This window comes from Erigeron canadensis, chromosome 3 (assembly GCF_010389155.1).
Source record: "Erigeron canadensis isolate Cc75 chromosome 3, C_canadensis_v1, whole genome shotgun sequence".
Lineage (NCBI taxonomy): Eukaryota > Viridiplantae > Streptophyta > Magnoliopsida > Asterales > Asteraceae > Erigeron > Erigeron canadensis.
In genome coordinates this window covers 42,348,478-42,370,629 of record NC_057763.1, presented here as the reverse complement: position 1 = coordinate 42,370,629, position 22,152 = coordinate 42,348,478, and the positions used below count along the sequence as shown (strand labels likewise).

At 32.8% G+C, this 22,152-nt stretch overlaps 1 protein-coding gene and 1 pseudogene across 1 annotated transcript; one reads left to right on the top strand and one right to left on the bottom strand.

The window, feature by feature from the left end:
* Window positions 1-406: 406 nt before the first annotated feature.
* Window positions 407-4,266, bottom strand: LOC122592898 (desiccation protectant protein Lea14 homolog). The gene is made up of 2 exons (XM_043765223.1): window positions 3,944-4,266; window positions 407-811 (listed from the first exon to the last, which is right to left on the bottom strand). The coding sequence occupies exons 1-2, from the start codon at window positions 4,147-4,149 to the stop codon at window positions 556-558; spliced, it is 462 nt and encodes a 153-aa protein (XP_043621158.1). The 5' UTR covers window positions 4,150-4,266; the 3' UTR covers window positions 407-555.
* Window positions 4,267-12,754: 8,488 nt separating this feature from the next.
* Window positions 12,755-20,047, top strand: LOC122592164 (annotated as a pseudogene).
* Window positions 20,048-22,152: the final 2,105 nt, after the last annotated feature.

Below are 22,152 nucleotides of genomic sequence, written 5' to 3'. Positions count from 1 at the left end.
CATTATCGGTTCACAAGCTTGCATTAGTCGCTTTAAAACACGCATCTAGACACCCCAGATCATTGGTAGATTTTTGAATTGGATTCTATATATGTTGACGTCACATATATAAAAACTATCAACGCATAATAATATAAACTAATCAAATTCGAGACATAAACGGGTAAGGGGAGGAGAGTTATCTTGTTCGGGTTATCTGTAGATAGAGTAGTTAATTTTTCACATAGATACAACCGTCTAACCAGGTTTTGTTTTCTCAGTGGCCGGTTCTAGCCATATCCTTGGCCACCCTCATGATATTTACCTAAAACATGATTTGATCTAGAACCTCTGGTCAGGAAACTTAACTCCTGGCCAGTTTGGTACACATATGAGACTATAACAAAGCAAGAGGGGAAAAATTAAGTATGGAAAAAATAGATGTGTGACAAGAAATACAGGAATTGTATTAGTACATATTATCCCATCAAAATCAAGTATTGTGAAGTACTTTTAATCATGTATATATGTGATCAATCAGATCATCGATCTTACTTTTAATTCCACTACGCACACCTATTTAGTGAAATAGTCACTAAGTGAAGGGAGCTTGACCTCACCCTTGTTATTAACTGGAATAGTAAACTCGCCAAGGAGTGGGAGATCAACAACAAGGTTGACCTGAAGGTCGTAATCGATGTCCCAATCTCTAGCAATGTCCTTCACCAAGCTTACCAACACGCTGTGTGGAACCTTGATCTCGACATCTAGTAAGGTATCACCGTCTCCTTTTAGTGACCCAGGATCAGGGACTGTGCCGGTTGCAATCACACTAACGCAAATTAACAGAACATTAGTCAATAAGCATAGAGCCTCAACATATACTAAAGTATTAGAAATACAACTAAAAACGTAAAAATTTGGCCTCGTTTGATAGATACTCGAAACACATTTCTAAACATAAAACTCAATCGAAAAGTGTATCTTATAGTTGGTTTTACAATGAGAGTTGATAACTTGATGTTGGTATCATTTAGTTTGATAAAGTTAGTACAAATACATAATGCATATATGTGGTATATCAATAAACTTTCATGGTACCATTATAAAATCCCTTTTTACAATACTCATGACCGCGTGAATGGTTAGAACAACGATACATAATTATTGTCTCATTTCTATTGAAACTAGATTAAAAGATGACCTATCGACTAATTTCAATCTCTTTAACTTTAAGATCATTAAAGTTGAGAATATGAGATAACAATGGTTATATGTCACCAAAAGTATTATTATTTTTCTCTTCAATATATAAAGTATTGCCCCTAAGACCATCCCAAACGGCCTCTTTGGTGTCATTTCTGGAATGAAACCATTAGAGTTCCACCTTAAAAGCTGGCATAACGTTTCAAAATGAACGGGTTCACATCAAATTTTCACTTTTCAGTTAAAAGGTTTTTATTTTTTTTAATCTGGTTCTTAGTTTTTTTTTATAAATTTCTCCAATTTTTTTAAGGGGAAAGCATAAGTAATGTGTATAGTACCTAACATAGGTATTATACTCTCACATACCGAGGACTTAATATGTATATTTTATAAATTTCAGGGGCAAAGTAGATTATTTTTCCCAATGTTGTAGTACCTATCATTTTCCTACTTTTTTATAATTGTATTATATACCTTTATTATTGGAGAAGGCATAATAAACAGTAACATGGATGAACAGTGAATCAGGCTGGCAGGTAGCTGCGCAGCAGTCTGCCAGCCTGCTTCCTTATTTTTTTTTTTAAATTCGTTTTTTACTTTTTGTCATATAACTTTAATTTTTTAACTTTTTGTACAAAAGTTTTGTTTTATTTAGTTTTAAACTTTCATATTTCTAACTTTTGCCACGAAAGTTTCATTATCTTTACTTTTTACCACATAAATTTACTAAAGTTTCCGCAAGAACTTTTATTTTTTGCCTCATCGCTTTTGTTTCGTTTACTTTTAGCGCGAAAGTTTCGTTTCATTTACACTTTATACTTTTATTTTTCTAACTTTTGTCACGCAAATTTCATTATCTTACTTTTCACCACATAACTTTTGTTTCTTTAACTTTTGTCAACTACACGAAACTTTTAACCTTTTTACTTTTTTGTCACAAACCTTTATTTTTTTTACTTTTGCCACGAAAATTTTGTTCTATTTAGTTTTTTAACTTTACCTTTTCTAACTTTTGCCAAGAAAGTTTCATTCTTTTTACTTCTTACCACATAAATTTACTAAAGTTTCTGCCTTTTTACTTTAGCCACGTCACTTTCGCTTTCTTTACTTTTCGCACGAAAATTTTGTTTTATTTTACTTTTTATACTTTTATTTTTCTAATTTTGCCACGAAAGTTTCGTTATTTACTTTTCACCAAATAACTTTTATTTTTTTACCTTTCGTCAAGTTTTTTTCATTCCTGTCACGAAACTTTTAACCTTTTTACTTTTTGTTGTATAACTTAATTTTTTTACCTTTTGTACGAAAGTTTTAAAATCTTTTTCGGACCCCGCAACGCGGGGTCAAATTTTACTAGTTTCAATCAAAAAGAAGCTGAAGTTTCAATGTGAATGGGTGTAGGTAAAAATGTTTAATGCGGAAATGAAGTGATGATTTGTAAAGCAGTACAAATGGTAGGTGATGGTCAAAATATTCATGTAGTTTGGGTGATAAAAAGGAAAAGTTCAAAGATCAGATTGTTGTGGTGTCACGCACTCACGCGTTAGGAAAATATCCTACGGCCGATTTTCCAACCTTATTTATAAAATAAAAAAAAAAAAAAGTAATTGGAATTTTTAAAAAGCGAAAGATTTGTCATGACTAGCGAGATCTCAAATAAAATTAGGGAAAATGAATACGCTTCCAGTCACATGTATCATAGATGCTTACTCTTTACCATCTTTTAAAAATTTAAACATTGATTTCAATCACATAATTTAATGTTTACTCTTTACCATCTTTTAAAAATTTAAACATTGATTTCAATCACATAATTTAATGTTTAATATAGGAGAAGCATGTATGTATGTTACCCCTATAAAATTACGTAGATAAGCAGTATGGTTCGATCAGTGGTAAACACCCTTGTCTCTGGAGACAAAGGTCATGGGTTCGATCCTCATCTCATGCAAAGGTTGGAGGGCCTTTTCTACCATTTTAGGTAGAAACTGAAAACACCCTCTCTACTTAGGTAAAAGTAAGGTCTGCCTACATTTTAATCTCCCTAATATATCGTCGAGGTATTGGGGCTCAAAACCTGAACAGTTGCTTTTGCTTCCTATAAAATTATATGTAGATGTCAGGTTTACTTTGCACAAACTTTTTGAAGAATATCTTATTGTAAATAAAATAGATGATAATATCATATCATTGTCAACATCAATCATTTTCAAAACTAGATAAGATTTAACCGAATCTCATATCTCAACCCTTCGATCCATCGTGTAATCTTATATCAGTAATTAATCAATGTCTTGAAACTTGAATCCCCTAACGATTTAGATAATGATAAATCAATATAATTTATATGCCTATTAATAATCTAACTATAGGATGATGACATGTAAAAAAATTAGAGAGCAAGATTAAAAAAGAAAATTAATGAAATACACATATTAAATTCTTAAAGCTTTAAATTAACTTTTAAACATATGGGTTAGGTTGATTATCATTTATATATATATATATAATATATATATATACTTGATGCTCTGTAAATAAAGATTAAAGAAAACAATATGTCTTACACATTCATTAAAATGGTTTAATGAAAATCAAAAACTTATTTGCTAACTCTAACTTATGACTTATAATGAGAAAGACATCTGATCTATCAAACACATAAGTATAAGTATATGTTCCACACACACAAAAAAAAAAAAAAAAAAAAAAAAAAAAAAAAACATTTCAAACATAATTAGAAGTAGAAGAAACAAACCTGCCAAAGCTTTTGAGAACGTAACGGATCTCACAGATAGGAATTGAAACACTGTACGGATTGGTAACGTTGACTTTAGCGTTGTAAGTGACGTTGCTAAGGCATACACTTTTAAGATCCACGTCTTTGACAGTCGCCTCAGGCTTCTCCATACTCGCCACTGCATCCGAAACGAATTGCTTAGCCTTATCTATCAAACCCGCCATTTCAAACAATATCAACGCACACCAGTTTTACAAAAGTATAGATATAAGTAAAGCTAGCTAGGATTGTTTTTCACGCACAAGAATATGCTTTTGAACAACTTTAATGAATGATGCCATGAGAGATATTTATTCATTCCGTAGGTGGGTGGGTCGGTGTAAGTCGGGGGACAATGTTCCGTAAGTCGGGCCTCAATCGATGGGTCATACCCTCATACATAATGATCCATTAATATAATTTATATCTAATTTTTAATTTTAATTTTTTTTTTATATATATATATACTAGTCCTAATACCCGAACGATGTACGGTAACTATATAGATTGTGTCATAAACAAATCAAATATGCCTCGATCCGTAGGTATGAAATAAATTTTGGTTAAAGTAAATCGATGATTGAAGCTAAATTATAATAAACGGTAATGATAAATATAATATAACTTTAGTTAAAGTTTTGGATTTACCTAAAATTTTTACGATCACATCAAAATCGAAACTTGTAAGCATAGTTGATGACGACAAATAGCCTTGTGATTCTGATCGTAAATTCAAATTTTTGAAGTCATGTTAATAACTTATTGTAAGTAATATAAGTAATAAGAGTTGAACAATTGAGAAAGTGAAAGACACAATTTTATTAATAAGAAAACGATCAATCAAATAAAGTTATCATTAGTTTTATATCTATAAGCCAAGAGTTAGACTTTAATTTTAATCCTAAGTCTAATAAAAAAAATTTGAATCTATATACAATTAAAAAAGCTAATTTAATAAATAAATTAAAAGGACACATGTTGATCAAGGATTACGTCACGTGTCGTGTCAAAAACACCTCAATCCTGTTTTAGTTTATTGGTAAATAGATTTTACTAAACAAAACCACAAGGAATTTCATTAGGGTTTATTAAATAATTATATATATGTATCATAAAAGTTTAGGGTGAGCTTTTAATATAAAAAAGTATAATTTTTTTTATGCATGTTAAGTGATGTCTTTCATTTAACAATTTTTTTTAAAATTTTTTTTAAAAAAAGGCAGAGCGAATAAATAGCTAACACCCTCAACTTTTGATGCGCCCACGCCGAGTTTAAATCTTGACAATATCCTAAAGGGTTAGCTATCCCATGTGTAGATGAGTATAACACTGCTAAGGTCTCCTAACCACATTTACACGTGGCAAGATTTGAACCCATGACCCCAGGAAGAAACCACAAAGTGAAAATCTCCTTAACCACTATATTATCACCCACCCTAATGGCAATGCTTATTAATACAAATAAATGCTTATTAGGACATATCATTAACTTACAACAGATGGATATCCGAGCAATGCAGCGATAATGGTGATAACAACGGTGTGATGACGACGGTTTAGTGTAGATTACTCATGTAAAATAGTAATATCATTATTTCAAGAATTAAGGAGTATATGTTATAAAATAACTTCATTAAAAATATATTGAGTAGTCAATAGGTTCATGAAAGGTATTTTAAAAATAGAATATTTGAAGGGTTCATGAAAGGTATTTTAAAAATAGAATATCCAACAGGTTCATGAAATGTATTTTAAAAATAGTAACTTGTTTTAACAAGATTCAATGCGAATAGTGTAACTATTTTATATAGTCCATAGAATTGTTATTAACAAGAGTTTTTTATTTTATATTATTAATGACACTTAAGATCAATGTAATATCATGTTTGTATATAATTGATTTGTTCTCGACACCATCGCTTATTCGCATTTAATTTTTGCATAACTGCAACAAGTTTCTCTTTAAACAATTGGTGGCCGAAGATATCAGCCATGATACTGTCCTGCAGTTAATTGACAGTCTTTGTGGTTTTCGGTTAGTGACATTTGATAAAAAAGCCATTTCAGATTTATAAAAGTTTGTGTTTTGATAAGAAATGTTTGAGAAGAAACCATTATTTATAGATAAATTAAAAGACGTCCATTCAACATTCAAAACTCAAAATATTTATACTTTCAGTCCCTCAAACGTTCGAATTCAAAATATTTACATTTTTACTCCATCAAACGGCCAAAAATACCAACCCATAGCAACCCATAGCACAATTTACTTTCATTACCATTCTAATTTTCATTCTTCTACAAACTCACACACTTTTTCTAACTAAATGGCGTATTCATCATCAAAAAAGAATGTTCACCAACCTCTTCTGATCGAAGATGAGATGAAAACACGAATCCTGACTGAAATCAAAGATGACACCCTCCTTCAAACTGAAATTTCTGGGGTCATGGGTTACCTACAGGAGAAAAGACGACGATGCGAGCAAGAGGTTGAGGCAATACAAGCACCAGGGCGCAAGGTCTCGAAGCACGAAGAACACTATTCTCCGTTTCTACAAGGAGATCAATAAGGTCAAGAGGGTAGTCGATGATGTTTTTAACACCGATCACTGATGTGCGTTTGTTTTACGGGTCTTTAAATTTATAATGTTGTACAAGTAACTAACTTAAACAAACCACACTTACGGGCAGCGAACCCCGGTTGATGTAGTATAGTCTAGTGATAAGCTACAGGTTCGTTCGCAGGGACGCGTTGCACTACCTAATCTAAGCCTATGTGTAATTCTAATGGTTGGAGGTTTGTCACGATTTCCTATTTTAATTAATTAACGACTGGAAAGTAAATCTAAGCCACACTGCTTGTAGTGAGAGGCTTAATCTAAAAATAAGAAAGAAAAGCAAATAACAATAATTAAATTAAAATACTTGTTTGGACATCTCAGATCTCATGGTACGACCAAATACTTATTCTACTGGTTTGTTAGATTGTTGGAAACTTCATCACGGTTTGGATTCTCGTTAGATTCACCTTGCCTAAGTTACTAGTGTTGTTCCTAGACTCACATTACTCTATAAACAAATTCTCGTTAGATTCATTGTTTAAGCATTAAGTGACCTAAAGTTTGTGTTACTAGTTCATCGTTTAGTTACCCGGCTCTTAAGCCATGACCAGATATAATTCCCTCCGGTGACCACAGTGCTCATTTCCAAGTCAAAGGATCGCGTCTGGTATTGTTAAGCATCATGTTCAATTCATCCTAGTTACTATGGTTCTGGATCCCTCGGTTACAAGTGAATCACTTTTTACTCCTAGTTAAAGACCGACTAGTTGTTTTCTGTCCTAGCATGTTAATCCTAGTGTATGACCATAGACAATCATCAGAATTAAATCAACATGTTCAGATATAAAACCAATAGCAACATGAACTACTAATAAACGTGGATCTACGATGAACAGTAAAAGTCACACTCCAACAGTAAACTAACAAACACAATAAAATAGTAAACGTCTACATGATCACATCGATTCCAAACAAGTATTCAGCCGTTAGCCTAGCATTATTAATGGTATAACAATGTCTGAAAATATGAAAGACATAGTTCAAACAAAATAAGAGAAATAAAAAAGCTAGATCTAAACCGAGGATGAAGATCGGAAGGCGTTAGAGGCTCCAAAACCTTATGGAAATCTGCAAGATCGACCTAGGGGTGTTGTTGGGTGGCTAGGGTTGCTGAATCTGCTCTATCTTTTGGGTTTTAAGGGTTAGTTCAACTTATATAGAGGTGAAAGCCGGCTGCTGAATTGGACTGACCAGTGGCGCTGGTTCTGGGCTTTACTGGGCCAGCGGCGCTGGTGGCTCCTGCTGCACCTCTCGCGTCTTCGTTCAGCTCCAAATCACTTCCTTGTGTCTTATAATCTTCATAGGCTTCCTTCTTGAGTTACTTGATGCCATTTACTGAAAGGACTGGACTCGATAAACCGAAATACTGAAATTTTTTTATTTTTTTATATTTTTTTACACACCACTCCGCCGCAGTAGGTCGAGCACTCCCCACTGCGCCGCAGTGGATAACCTTGGCAAGGAAAGGAACAAAGCCCCACTGCGCCGAAGTGGGCTTGACACCCTCCCACTGCGCCGCAGTGGGAAGAACATCCAAACATTTACGTGGGATTCCACTGCGCCGCAGTGGGCAAAACCACCCACACTGCGCCGCAGTGGACATTCAGATTAGCAACCCTAAAACAATTTTGACACTAAATCGAACTTGTGACCTTCAAATTTCAAAACGAATCTTACAAAATACTTTTCAGAGATTACCAACAACATTACAAACACGTTATAGACATATTTACAACTTAGTATAGTTTCAAAACCCATGAACACCATGAATGGGTCGATTACCCATGTGAAGCTATTTTCGTCCAACTACAACTTCACAGTTTGCTGAAACTTACACTTGCCCATTTACACAATTTAACCAAACAAGACCATCAAAACGAAATGTATCAAGAGCCAAAAGGAGAGGGACTTCTAAGCCTTTAAAAGCCAAAGCTAGCCATTCATCCATGAATGACCTAATACCTTCTAGTATTGCAAAATTCAACTTCAAGCTCTATCAAATCTTTCAAATCAATCACACTAGTTCCTTCTTCCGGAACTACCTATAAAAGAGTAAACAACTAAAATATAAGCAAAGGCTTAGTGAATATACTTGCATACATTTACGAATACGAAGGAGGGCAAAGTACAAGGACTTTTACATGTAACCTATGGCATCATCATGTCACATTTACATATTCACCTTGTACGCTAACAACACACATGTATGGATCCATATAAGCTAAACAATCATATCTATCGGGATTCTTAGGCCCCGGAGGTTCTTAGGCCTCATATCACAATGTCCCACATGGGCTTATGCCACATCAATTACCATACATGGATTTACAAACTTCAACATGAAATGGTCAAAACCACCATGGACAAAAGGCTTCAACATGATGTGGTCAATTGATCCAACATAAACATAAAGGTATGCAAATATACTCACCTCCTCCGCAAAAAGGACAACAAAGCTAAAACGAATAAGCACAAGCAAGCTTCAACCTATAATCATATCATGAAATGCATAAGCTTACATTCACAACTTAACTAGTTCAATCTAGCCATTCTCAATCACTAGCCTTTTTTAAACCCAAAACCCAACCCATTTGTCATTGAGCTACTATCACCATTAACAACAACATTGGGTAGTTCAACCTACCATTTTCATCCACATTTCCAATAACTAGTAAAATTCATCTTTTCTCATTAACTAAGATTTTCAAATGAACTTATAAATTTTATAATCAAACACATCACATTGCTCAATGACAACTAGGTTAACTAAGGAATTGAGAAAAATTAACTATAATTCAATTTCTATCAAAAACCCCCAAATTGGTTCACTCCATGAACCCTAATTTCAAAAGAAAGATAAAAACTAATTTAAGAGAATTCAATACCTCAAGATTCAATGAGCTAATTCAAGACTTAAATTGAAAATCCTCTTTTTCCCTTCTTGAAATTATCGGCCACCACCACACAAAACTCACAAACCCTAACTTTTGAATTCTTGAATGAAGATTAATTGCTGGTGATGATTTTTATCTTTTACTTGGATGAATTATTTTTTGATTTTGAAAGAAATTGAGAAGGAATGCATGGGAGGAAGAAGAAAATAGAAGTGGAAATATGATTCATAATCAAATAAGTGTCTGGCACTTCCTATGGGTCCCACGACCCACTTCTCAAATTGGTGGATATTTTACCCGCTATCCGCTAAAGTTTCAACTAAATTAATCCCATATCCAAAAATAAAATACTAGGAAATTAATTTAATGTCAAAACTATGAAAAAGGTTAATTTCTTTTACCTTAAAATATTTGGGGTGTTACATTTACCCTCTCTCGCATCTTCCGTGAACCTGCATAAACATACATTTCATTAAGTACCAAGAGTTTCGGAATATTAACTCATTTAGGCATAGAAATGAAACCTTTCACTAGGGGTTTTTATCACACGGTGGGTTACCAATGCACTTGATATGAATCGTACCACGACAATTGCAGGGAAGACAAATGCCCGCAACACAACAAGTGGTGGCTCGACGAAAGCGCTTACCGTGGGCATAGGAAGTATGTCAATAAAAGACGATGAGTAATGTAATGTGTTCGTTTAATTATGTAATGTGTTTGTTTTTATTTTGAATAACTTGTTTCTTTAAGGTTATTTGAATAAAAAAAGAATAAATTTTAATTTTTTTTTAATTGAACTAGCCGTTCGAGTATTAAAAAAAACAAATATGCTGTATACATACATGAAAAATATAACCACTAGGAACAAAAAAAATGGAAGAAGAAGCATATAATCATATTTAAGTACCGTATATTGTATACATGGCAAATAAAAATTTATATATAGAAAAGGAAAATGATTAATCATACTAATCAAATAGCCTAATAATTCTCCTAACTATGAGATGATGATACGTGAAAATCAGGGACAAGATTAAAAAAGATAATTAATTGATATCACATATCACTTTCTTAATGTTTTAAAAGGATTTTTAGGTTAATCTTTAAGAGAATTTATCATTTTTAAAAATAAAAAAAAAAACCCTAAAGTGCAGCCAAGCAAAACACACAAAAAAGACTGCAAACAACTATAGAGGTCATAGACGTCAAGGCTGGAATGCTAGATACGATTACTATTTCGCTGTAGACTTGTAGGCTTGTAGCATTCAAATAGAAGGACTTCCTTGAGCTGTCAGTTCAACAAAAATCCAAACTGTTCTTGCAATTGACACTAAAGTAAAGAAAACCACTTCTACATTAATTAATGTTTCTATTCAAACAATTTTTTTTCCCTTTCTTTTTAACTAGTAAAATTAGGCCTTGTTTGCGGGGCTTCAACTGCAATTGTCCAGTTGAGCCACCTATTATTCTAGTATAATTAAGTTGAATCTTTAACCGTTTAATTAAAAATCATTATGTCATTAATAGGTTTATGTCAAAAATATAGATAAGGGCAAAACCACGTTAGGTTACTTATGTGCATTATGTAGTATCAATTATTGTGGTTAGATTTTGTTATTGATAATGTGTCACTATATATGTTAATAAAAGCTTTGACATATGAAATACATATTTGTCTAAAGTTAATACCACAAACGTTTGTAAAAGATTATAGTAATGAATATATTAAATTTATATGTTTTCAATATATTAGTTAAAAACACAAAGAAGAAAAGTACAATAAAAAATAATTGAATATAAGTTTTCAATATATTAGTTAAAACCATAAAGGAGAAAACTGTGATTGAAATAAAATAGTGGTACATAATGGTGTTGAAACATATGTTTTATTTAATATTGACATAAAAAGAATATAAATATATGTCTATGTTTTTTATATCAAACATAAATAAATATAATAAACCCACTTAAATAGCATATTAGACACCTATTTTTTATTTAATTAAAAAAAGCAGACTAGCAGCTACGCAAGAAAAACCAAAAATGGTTGTGACGTGGTAAAATTCGAATGGTAATACAGGGTGAGACAAAAAACAAGGCAAATAAAACCATTATAAAAAATATGGATAAGAAAAAATAAATAAAGATAGACGAAATCTTAAAAAATCTTAAATAAAAACAATATGTAAACCTGTAAAAACGTTTAACATATTAAATATATACGTATTTTTTAAAAAATTAATAAAAAAAGCAGACTGAGGCAGCTGCGCAAGGAAAACCAAAAAGGGTCGCGAAGTGGTAAAATCTGAACGGTAATACGGGGTGAGACAAAAAACAAAGCAAATAAAACCATTATAAAATATATGGATAAACCAAATCAAAAATAGAGATAAACGAATCTTAAATAAAAAAAAATGATAAACCCGTAAAAACGTTTGACATATTTAACACATACGTTTTTAAAAAAAAATAAATAGGCTAGTATGCAGCTCTGCTAGACTGTTTCACTATACATCACTATTACTGTTCATAATTCGTTACCTATATAATGCTCTTTGTATCCAAACGTGATGTATATCTAGTTTTCTACGGTTATATCAAAGTACACTATTTTTAGAAGATATTATTACAGTAATTCATTTCCCATAAATTATATATCAAGAATCCAAAAATTGAAAATGTGATTCTCCTAGACGTCATGTCCAGATAGCCCTATACAGTTGTCAAACTACACTACTTAACTTTTTTTTTTTGAAAAGATTGGAAACAGTCACAGGGTAATCCCATTATTTAATGTAAGGATTTATATTGGAAAAATATCCGCAATTTTACTTAAGCTTAGGTACTGTCACATTAAAAAAAATTACAAATTAAACCTTTGAATTTGATAAACATACATAACCCTGAATTTTAGACAAACCCCCTAAATTTTACATAATTCCCCTTCTCATAGTTTACCTAACTTTTCCCTCTTTATATTTGTCCAAAATATATCTACATCAAGAGTTAGCATTTGCTTGGTGTATTTTGAATATAATAAAAAGACAGTGGGGACCATATTTCCGAAATCAGTAAAAAAGGCGGCAAACTAATTGATTCCTACTAGCTTCAAAATACGGTAATCACACAACCACCGTGCCCCTTATTTCTCTCTTTCTATATATACACAAACATATATATATATATCTTTTGTGTATTTGCATTATTGTTGTGTGTGTGTGTGTTTCTGATTTGTGTTTAAATGTGAGGGTGAGTGACTAGTAAGAAGAATGGCAGAATTGTATATGATGGCAGAAGCAGCAGCCGCGGCGAGACTACGGATGGTGTTAGTTAAAAGATTGGCGACGAATAACCTTGAAAAAATGATACAGGAAGCCTTGACATATATTCAGACTAGAGACATTGAAAGATCGGATGTTTATATGGATATTTGCAAAAAGTTAGAAAGGTTATTTATGCTCCCTATTTTTATTTTTATTTTAATTTACGTTTTTATTGATTTTTGAAATTTAAAACTGGCACTCACTATTTATGTACCTAACTAAAGTTGTGTCAAGGAAGGTAGTTTTACGAGTCATCCTTATGGGGTGGGACCAAAGTCATCCGGGTCAAGGGTGTCCAGTCAATGTTGATCTTTTTCCCAAATTACTAGCAACTTCATTTAGTAACTTCAAATGAAAGAGGGAACTTTCAATAGAAAAAAGGCATGTTGCAAACTTAGGGTTCATATACAGTAAGACCCTAATTAATTTTAGGGGTTGTCTAATATGTTGTTAAGGCAGATGATGATTATCTGCTGTCTCACCTCACATTCAGGGGCTGGGTTTTTATTTCATCATGTGTAAAAATTGGTGTGAGGGCTGGGAAAAATGATATTACCCGTTTCAAGTTTGTGTAGTAGTAGACTTAGAAGTCGATTACTTGGCCAAAAGCAAGACGACACCATGATTACCAAATAAAATTAGAAAAATGGGACAGCTTATAGAGTTTAGGGTTTACTAGCTAAGCACCAGTTGCAAATGGTTCATGAGAGACAAATTTTAGAAGTTGAATGCCTTCATGAGATACAAGATAGTAAGATGCTTATAAGGAACAAAATAAGAACTACATTGGGTGTTCTAATATTTTTCGAACATATGAAAGTTGCTCTCTAGGCTTTTCATATAATCGGCTTGGCATATGCCGATTACGTTTGTTGGTTTCTTTTTTGATATTAAAACATATTTAATAGGTATTTCTCAATTGATTAGTCCAGATATCCTTTACAATTGAAAACCATCTCTTTAGTTTTTGATACTAGACAATTTGGAGCTCTTGTTCCCAAGGGACAAATATGCGGATGTGGGTTTAAGTCTTCGAAGAGACAAATGTGAAAATTATGTGGTGTTGTTGATAATGTAAAAAATAAAATTGGGGCCATTGCAATTTTGCATTTGTTAGATCACACACTACTAGTCAGCCATAATTTCAAGGTTATGTTAAAATGAGGGTGTTAAAATTCAGGTAAATACTTAAAGAAATAAATATCTTTCACACGATAGTGAAAAGGCTTACTTCCGTTTTTATTTTTGCATAATGAACTAAAATCTGGTATAAAAAGCTGGTGTTCTTGTTCAATATGATGATCTACTAAAAGTTATGTTACGGGCGCGCTCTCTGTCTTCTACTTGTTTTGCTATATCACATGCTTGTGACTAATACCATTTCAACATACTTAAAAGTTTTGCTATTTGTTAATGACTAAATGTAGCGCTGTTGATAAAACGATCGCTATAGATGCAGTTCCATCATCATCACATATTCACCAGCTACTTTTTATTGTTAAAGAGGTTAGTTGCAGATGTCAATGCTTTGCTGCCACATTACATTATCCGTTTACATAGATTATCTCACACATTGACAATACCGTTTGTGTGAGTGTTCCTTTCTTTTCTATATAGTAGAAAGACCAAAGTATTGCCATTGTTTTCCATATCCTCGTATCCCCATGTTATCGAGCTCAATTAAGAGAGGCTACTGGCACCCTGCCTAACCCCCATATAATTACATCCTTAAAGAATTTAATACGGGGATAGAGCGAGTAGACTCACCTGTGCTTTCCTAGAAGTGTTAGATGATCATTATGATATGCATATTTCATAAAGATATAGGATGGTAGAGGTCCTTTTTTTTTTCTGTTAACCCATGTAATATATTAAAAGAATATCGAATTATGATGGACCAGGCCCCTTTCTTACACACTCACAAAATATATTATATATATATATGTATATCTAAAGTGTCAAAGAGAAAATATGGAGAAAGTTTCTATATTTCTGCTTAATAGGATACAAGAACCTATGTATACTAGTAAAACAAAAGATCGACATGCATAAAACAGAAAACTATCTATCTAAAACTGCCATGCACTCCACAATAGGAAGTTCCTATTACTCGGTCAAACTTGTCATGCAATAGCTTTTAACTTCCTGTCAGGCACTTCTTCACCCAATAGCTTTTAACTTCCTGTCATGCAATACTATTCCTAAGTCCTGACTATTAAAACATGACTAAAACTTACTAAATTACTTGCTATTGCTGACAATAGTAAACATACTAATTTTAATCTACTTACTTAATATAACATGCTACTAATTAAACCCACTTAAATCAAGATTCAACCCAACAAATTGTTCACCGCTGTGATTGTAGGTTTATAGGTGTATGACTGGATTGCTTCAACCCTCATTAATACAGCTCATGCTACCTATTAAGGTATAAGTTTCTGTTTTCTTCAATCTCTCTACATTCTCAAGTTTTTGAATTTGAGTAATGTAAGTAGGGGGATCTAGCCAATTTATAGTTTCATGTATATACTAGTTGACTTTATTTCAGAGATGACTCCGTGCTTTGTCAATTTTACATTCTTCATTAAGTTTAATTCTGTATATATGTGTCCGTGGCTGACTATATAGTGCATAATATATACATCTCTATGTAAATGTTCTCTCAATAGGCTGCCTGTCGAGTTGGTTGGTTCCCAGATGAGGATAAAAAGGCCCTCCTTATGATGGCGAAGAAGGTATGCTGAAATTCTTTCTTGGTCTGATTATTGGCTATTTTTCCATCCATGGTTGTATATCTGTGAAATGGTAACTTTATATTTTAATAATTTATAGGTTTCCTACGGGTTCTCCACCTTAGACTAAATGAACAGTGAACCAATCGATGCACATAAATGTGTTTCAACTATAATTTCAAGGTAATAGTATCTCATTATCCTATCTGTTATACTTCTTCTATGTTTAAATAAAACCAGGCTTCTTATGGGTATGTCATATGTTTGCATTTTCATTTCATAAATCGCCCTCTATTATTTTGGGATGCCTTTTAACCGGCTTTTTTTTTTCTTCATATAAGTGGTTTCTTCTTTTCGGAATGTCTTTGATGAGTGGTATATTTTCCTTTTCCAATGCCATCCTCGCTCCTAAATAAAATGATTTTTTTTTTAGTGCATCTTTGATAAATGGCTACAATTTTTAGACGACAATGTACAATTGAATTTAATATGTATTTATTGATATATGTTTGAGACAATGAAGCAACAAATTTTGAGATTATCGGAGTATAACATCTTTCCTTTAAGATTTAATTACACCTGAGACTCATTTGGTGGTATGGTATTTAATTTCCAGATTCTATCCAACAATGAAGCTGGAAAACATACTTACTTCATTTGATGTCAAGGTAAATATATATGTATGGGTATTTGTTTGCAGACAAGGATCCTCTTTATTTTTTACGTCTTTACTAGCTTAAGTTTAATCAATAACAGGCTGGACTTGGAATTTTTGTAGCTGATTTTCACATCTCTTGGTGTCAATTACCTCATGACTGTCAAAATTTAGTAAGTGATCAATATGCACCACATGTATATGCAGTTGGAATTCACTTTATTAAGGTAAAACTATTACAAATACAATGGTGAAGTGATACATGCCTACATAATATCTGTATGTTGATTTTACATGTCATTCCACCCATTAGATTTGGAACTATGCATAATCTCTCTTGAGAAAGAGCATGTCACTTTCATTCATTATAGTTGATTCTCTAAATACTCCATATTATTTATTGGGATAGTACGTGTACTGTGAGCAGCACCCAAGCTGGGTGTTGCTGCTCTCACAACACAGGGACTCAATGTGTACATCTAATAAACTTCAAGAGAAAACAGATTTTTTTTTCTTCTAATCACTTACGGTACACAATATTTCCCCATTTTTTACCATGTGACACTTTTCTGTCATGCAAATGCTGGCAGAATTGCTGTTCGAAAAAAAAAAATGCTGGCAGAATTTAATCATGTTGTAGTGTTTTGAATGATATTTGAATTCCGTAATCTTCCGCTATTTTGATGTGACTGAAATGGTAAATAATAATGTCCACGACTACATATTAAGCAGCCTAAAAACGAATGATATATTTACTTTATACAGAGGCTCTTAGTAGCTCGAAAGGACAACATGGACACAGCTGCATGTATTGCCAGTCCATTGAACGTGGAGTAAGATTTCTGCACATTATAAGCAGCTTGACAGTTTTCTGTTTATCGTATTGTGCAATGTCGTATACCTAACCTTTTACATGTCTATTAGCTTTCTCATAAATGGAAGCGCAGTACCCAAAAGAACCAAAGTTGACATGGTTTGTCAAGTTCTCACTTAAAGTTTTTACTAAAATGACAACTTAGTTGACAATATTCACATATATTGATCATCCATGTCCATGAAATATGTGTATCAGGGTAATGGACCACAGCTCCCAACAAACGTGTTTAAAATGATCAGATATGGCGTCAATTTGTTGCAAGTTTCTGGGGACTTTGATGGTATGCTTATTCTCTTTTTTCTTCTTATAAAACATATGTATATAATATATATATAGGGTAACACTCCGGTGAGAACACTTTTAAAATAAGAACGGTGAGAACACTTAAAAACATCATTTTGATGCATTAAAAGTCCATAAAACTAATATAGTGCTTAACTAATTATTATTATTTAAGTGTTTAACAACACATTGATCCGTCAAAATCGAAAAAACCACGTTTTTTTTTGTGCATCCATCTTGGATGCATATTCATCAAATTGATGCATCCAACAAAAAACGTGATTTTTTGGATTTTAACGATGTGTTGTTAAACACTTAAATAATGATAATTAGTTATGCACTATGTCAGTTTTATGGACTTTTAACGCATCAAAATGTAGTTTTTAAGTGTTCTCATTTGTTCTCAAAATATATATATATATATATATAGTCTGCTCTTTTAGCCTTCCTGGTTTCCATTTCTTCTGAAACAAGTTCAGGTCCATATATTATTGCTGTAGCTTCTATGAATTTGATATCACCACCTGATCCTTCTCTGTTGCAAAATTATGTCAACAACATGACGGATAGAGGTGATTCTGGTAAGTTATTGAAACTTCAATCTTTTTAACACAACATTGATTTTCTTGTGCTGTTAATAGTCTAGATTTATATAATACAATTCCTCTTTTCCAAAAGTAATATTTTTGTTGCCTTTTTCCTTTTTTATTTTCAGAATGCGAAGTTGGTGAAATGTCATCACAGATTTCACTTTGCTGCCCCATTAGGTAAGCCATATTATCAATACAGATGCTCCACTTTCTTATTGCTCGCTAAAAATCACAAATTTTGTCTAATTTTATTGCTGCTCTTCAAGTCACTTGATTATGTATTAAATGTGAAGTGTAGTGTTTAGTAATGATCAACCTTTAGTTACAAGAGTCTTAAATTTAGTCCTTAACACTAATGTTAGTCAAACCTAAAATGTTTACAAAAACGTCTGTGACACAGATCAATCCCATTAGTTCATTAGTGATATTAGGATAGGTAAGTAATTGATTTATGTTTTAGAAGCTTTCATGAAATGTAATGCTGCATTCTGGCTGTTAAAAGAAAAGCATTCTGAAAGTGAAGTGTTGCGCTTTTTAAATGCAGACGGAGCATGATTTTATAAAACTTTTTACTTGTTTAATGAGTGGCTTCAATAATCTTGTGATTCTATTTTCATTTCCTTGATTAACAGTCAATGCCGTATAAAAGTTCCAGTGAAAGGGCAACTCTGCAAGCATCGTCAGGTGAAATATTGGTCTTAAAATTAAGAAGGTTTCAAACAAGTATTACTGCAAGTGACATGGACATTCTAGTAGCAAATTTCATGTGAACAATGTAACAGATTTGTTCTCTTTCACCCTCTATAACAAATGTTATCAACACTCCTGCAGTCCTTTGATTACAAGAGCTTTATGGAAATTAATTCAGTGACACCTACATGGAGGTGCCCTCACTGTGACAAGCCAGTTTGCCATTTAGATATACGTATTGATCAAGACTTTCTCAAGGCAAGCAACGCACACGCAGAAACACATGCATCAAAAGTTTATACTTTCATAAGAGTTCAATAGGCCCAAGTCTTCTTACTTGATCTTGTGATTGATTTTGTATAGATTTTAAACAAAGAGGCAGATGATGTGAGTGATGTTATCATACCTGCAAACAGTTCTAGGATGGTTGTCATGATTGAAAAGAGCCAGAGCACTGAAAAAAATAGGAATATCACCAGCCAAAAGGAAGGTGGTAACACCCAGGACACACCGATGCAGCCCCTACCAGCAGGTAATTTAGCTCTACAGCAGCTCGGGAGAGAAGGTGAGCAACGACAATACACTGCTCCTGCTCAATCTCAAGCCAACATTGGTACTTCCAAGCAAGTTCAACTCGCCCCATCTGCAACTACTTCTCTGGATCTCAGCAGGGGAGAGAAGCAACGACACTACACTGCTCCCAGTCAACATCAAGCCGAACTTGGTACAGCCGATCAAGCTCATCGCACGACCTTGATCACATCATCTGCAACTAGATCCCCACCTTCTATTGCTTTAACTTTTGAGCAGCTAATGGGAAGAGACAAACAACAAGACGGCGCTTCTGGTCAATCTGATAAAGTCAACGTTGGTACAACTAATCAAACTCAAAGTCAACGTTCTTCACATTCTGTTGCTCTAGCTATTGACCAGCTCCGTATAGAAGGTGAGCAACGACACTTCACTCCTGTTCGGTCTCATCCAGCTCCTGCTTCAGCTACAACTCCCATTCCACCTCCAACTTCAAGCGTAAGATCCATCTCACCAGCTCAGCTTCCAGAAGTAAGTGGAGGTGCAATGCCATCTGGAAGTATGAGAGGGAGTTTAACAGGTAAGCAACGTGCGGCTGCTCAACTCGAGCTCCTTGGGCAACCGCGACAACCTATTAGGGGCAATGAACGATGGCCACTGGCATCACTAAATCAACAACCACCACCCCTCACCAGATTTCAAAATGTCTCAAGTTCAGATAACTTGCCTCGGTGATCTTAGCTAGCTACATTGATCTAGCTTTAATTTACTGCATATAGATAGTAGTTGAACGGATATATATTAGGCACTTTTGCTGGTATTAACCCTTTAAATAAGCAAAAGTCTTAGTAAGACCACAAGTATCTAAGTTGGTCTGTTTCGAGGTATCATCATTAATTAGTTGGATTTTATGACGACACTTGTGGTTATGCAATTTAGCCTTTTTGATGGCTTTTAATTTTCCTTAAAGTAACTTACAAAGGTACATAAACCATCCATTATTTACTTAGAACATATAATAAACCTCAAGTGTTTGGCTGACAGTCATTTTTGTTAGGTATCGCTAAAACTTGTTTGTTTCGTGTAGATGGAGAAGACATAAATGTGAGAAATAGAAAATATACTCTCACACACTTGCATATAGTGATTTTAGTAAATGTTTTTGATTACATAAAATGAAATACATTAACTGCTTGACTACTGCCCCTAGAACTCCACGTTCCTAACTACTCGGTCAAATCTCATGACCATTTCTTCACATGCTAACAAATACATATATGACAAAATAGTACTGTAAATGATAAAAGAAAATGAAAAGTTCTCCCAACCATTTATTGATACATGTAATTCATTAATATAACCATCTTAATATAACCATTTATTGATACATGTAACTCATTAATTCTTTCTTTATCATCTCATCCCTTGATTTTGCTATGTGTAATGATCCTTGTTAAGAGGATATTTAAGAAGGATATATCATTACTCAATGAGAAAACTAATATATATAGCATGGGACTATGATATTGACTTTCAACTATAACTCTATGAAAATTAATAGTTGTATCTAATTCTATATATCTTAATAAAACTACCATAATTATGCATTACATATTGTATCTGTATGTTCATTTGTACAATATAGTCTATTAATAAAAATGTGTGGTTCAAGTATGTATCCCCATGACTATATATGAACCAAGAACCATATAAACAATAAGTGTAAAAATATTAAAGAGGGATGACAAGCGTAATAAAAACGTAAATAAACATTGCAAGTTAATATTACCTCCTACACAATTTGCTATAATATGTGTGTATGTGTTGGTTGATCTATCTCATCTCATTTCTTCATTTCGATCTATTTGACTATTTCATAAATATTATGTGGTAGAACGATAAAATCCAGCATGCCCTTTTCGAAAATTAAGTAGATTCCACTCTATGTTCTTAATGTATTGACGAAATATACTTTTCAAAAAAAAGGTTTAGTGAACTAACTATGACTGAAAAGTTATAGTGTTCACGAATTCAAGTAAACCTTTATTGTAAGCACATGTAAAAATATTCAAATTATGTAACATGGTATATGTGGCAGCCCATATGGGCTGTCATGTGCAAATGTATTTTTTTTAACATGTCACGTATAAGGTTATGATTGGTTGTTCACAAAAAGTTACGAGTACATGATTTGAACATTATTACTAAGTTTCATGCATACAATAAATGTTTATTTAAGTTCGTGCACACTATAACTTTTCAGACATAGTTACATTCCGTCGCACTTAACCCTTCAAAAAAAATTACCCAACTTAACGAATCTATAACCACATACAATTTTCCTAGTTTTTTAAACTTCATAAACTTTTTTTGATAAAAAGAAAGTAGTAATTATAAAAAAATTACTATTGAAGAAATCTTAACAATCGTCAATTCTTTTTTCCTAACATAATAAAATTTCTCATAGATGTATTAATACATGTTTGATGCAACACTTCTTTCTTTGATGGTGTTGAAATCCATTAATATATTCTAAAATATACTTATAACTAATGTTTGAATTCAAGGTCAATTTTTGCTCAAGTGTTTATAGTCGATTTTTCTCCTTTTCTCTCGTCATTAATTTGGGGTGTTTCACTGTATATGTAAGATAAAATTTGTGTTTAGAAATTACGTTTTATATTTTCCAAACTATTAGAGATGAGAATAGAAATTGTTTGTATTGAACTTAGAGATGACAACGGGTCAAGTATGGATCGGGTTTAGGTAATCCCGGACCTAATTTATATATATACAGGCTATACATGCAATCGTTAGAAAGTAACTTATAGGAACAACATAGTGTAAAACAAAGTGATTATGTTATGTAATATACACGGGTTTGAGTCGGGTTTGATTATGTTATGTAATAAAAACAAAGTGAATATTCGGGAAAAAAAAAACTATAAAACATATGTGATGGTATATATGCAAAGATTGATAGA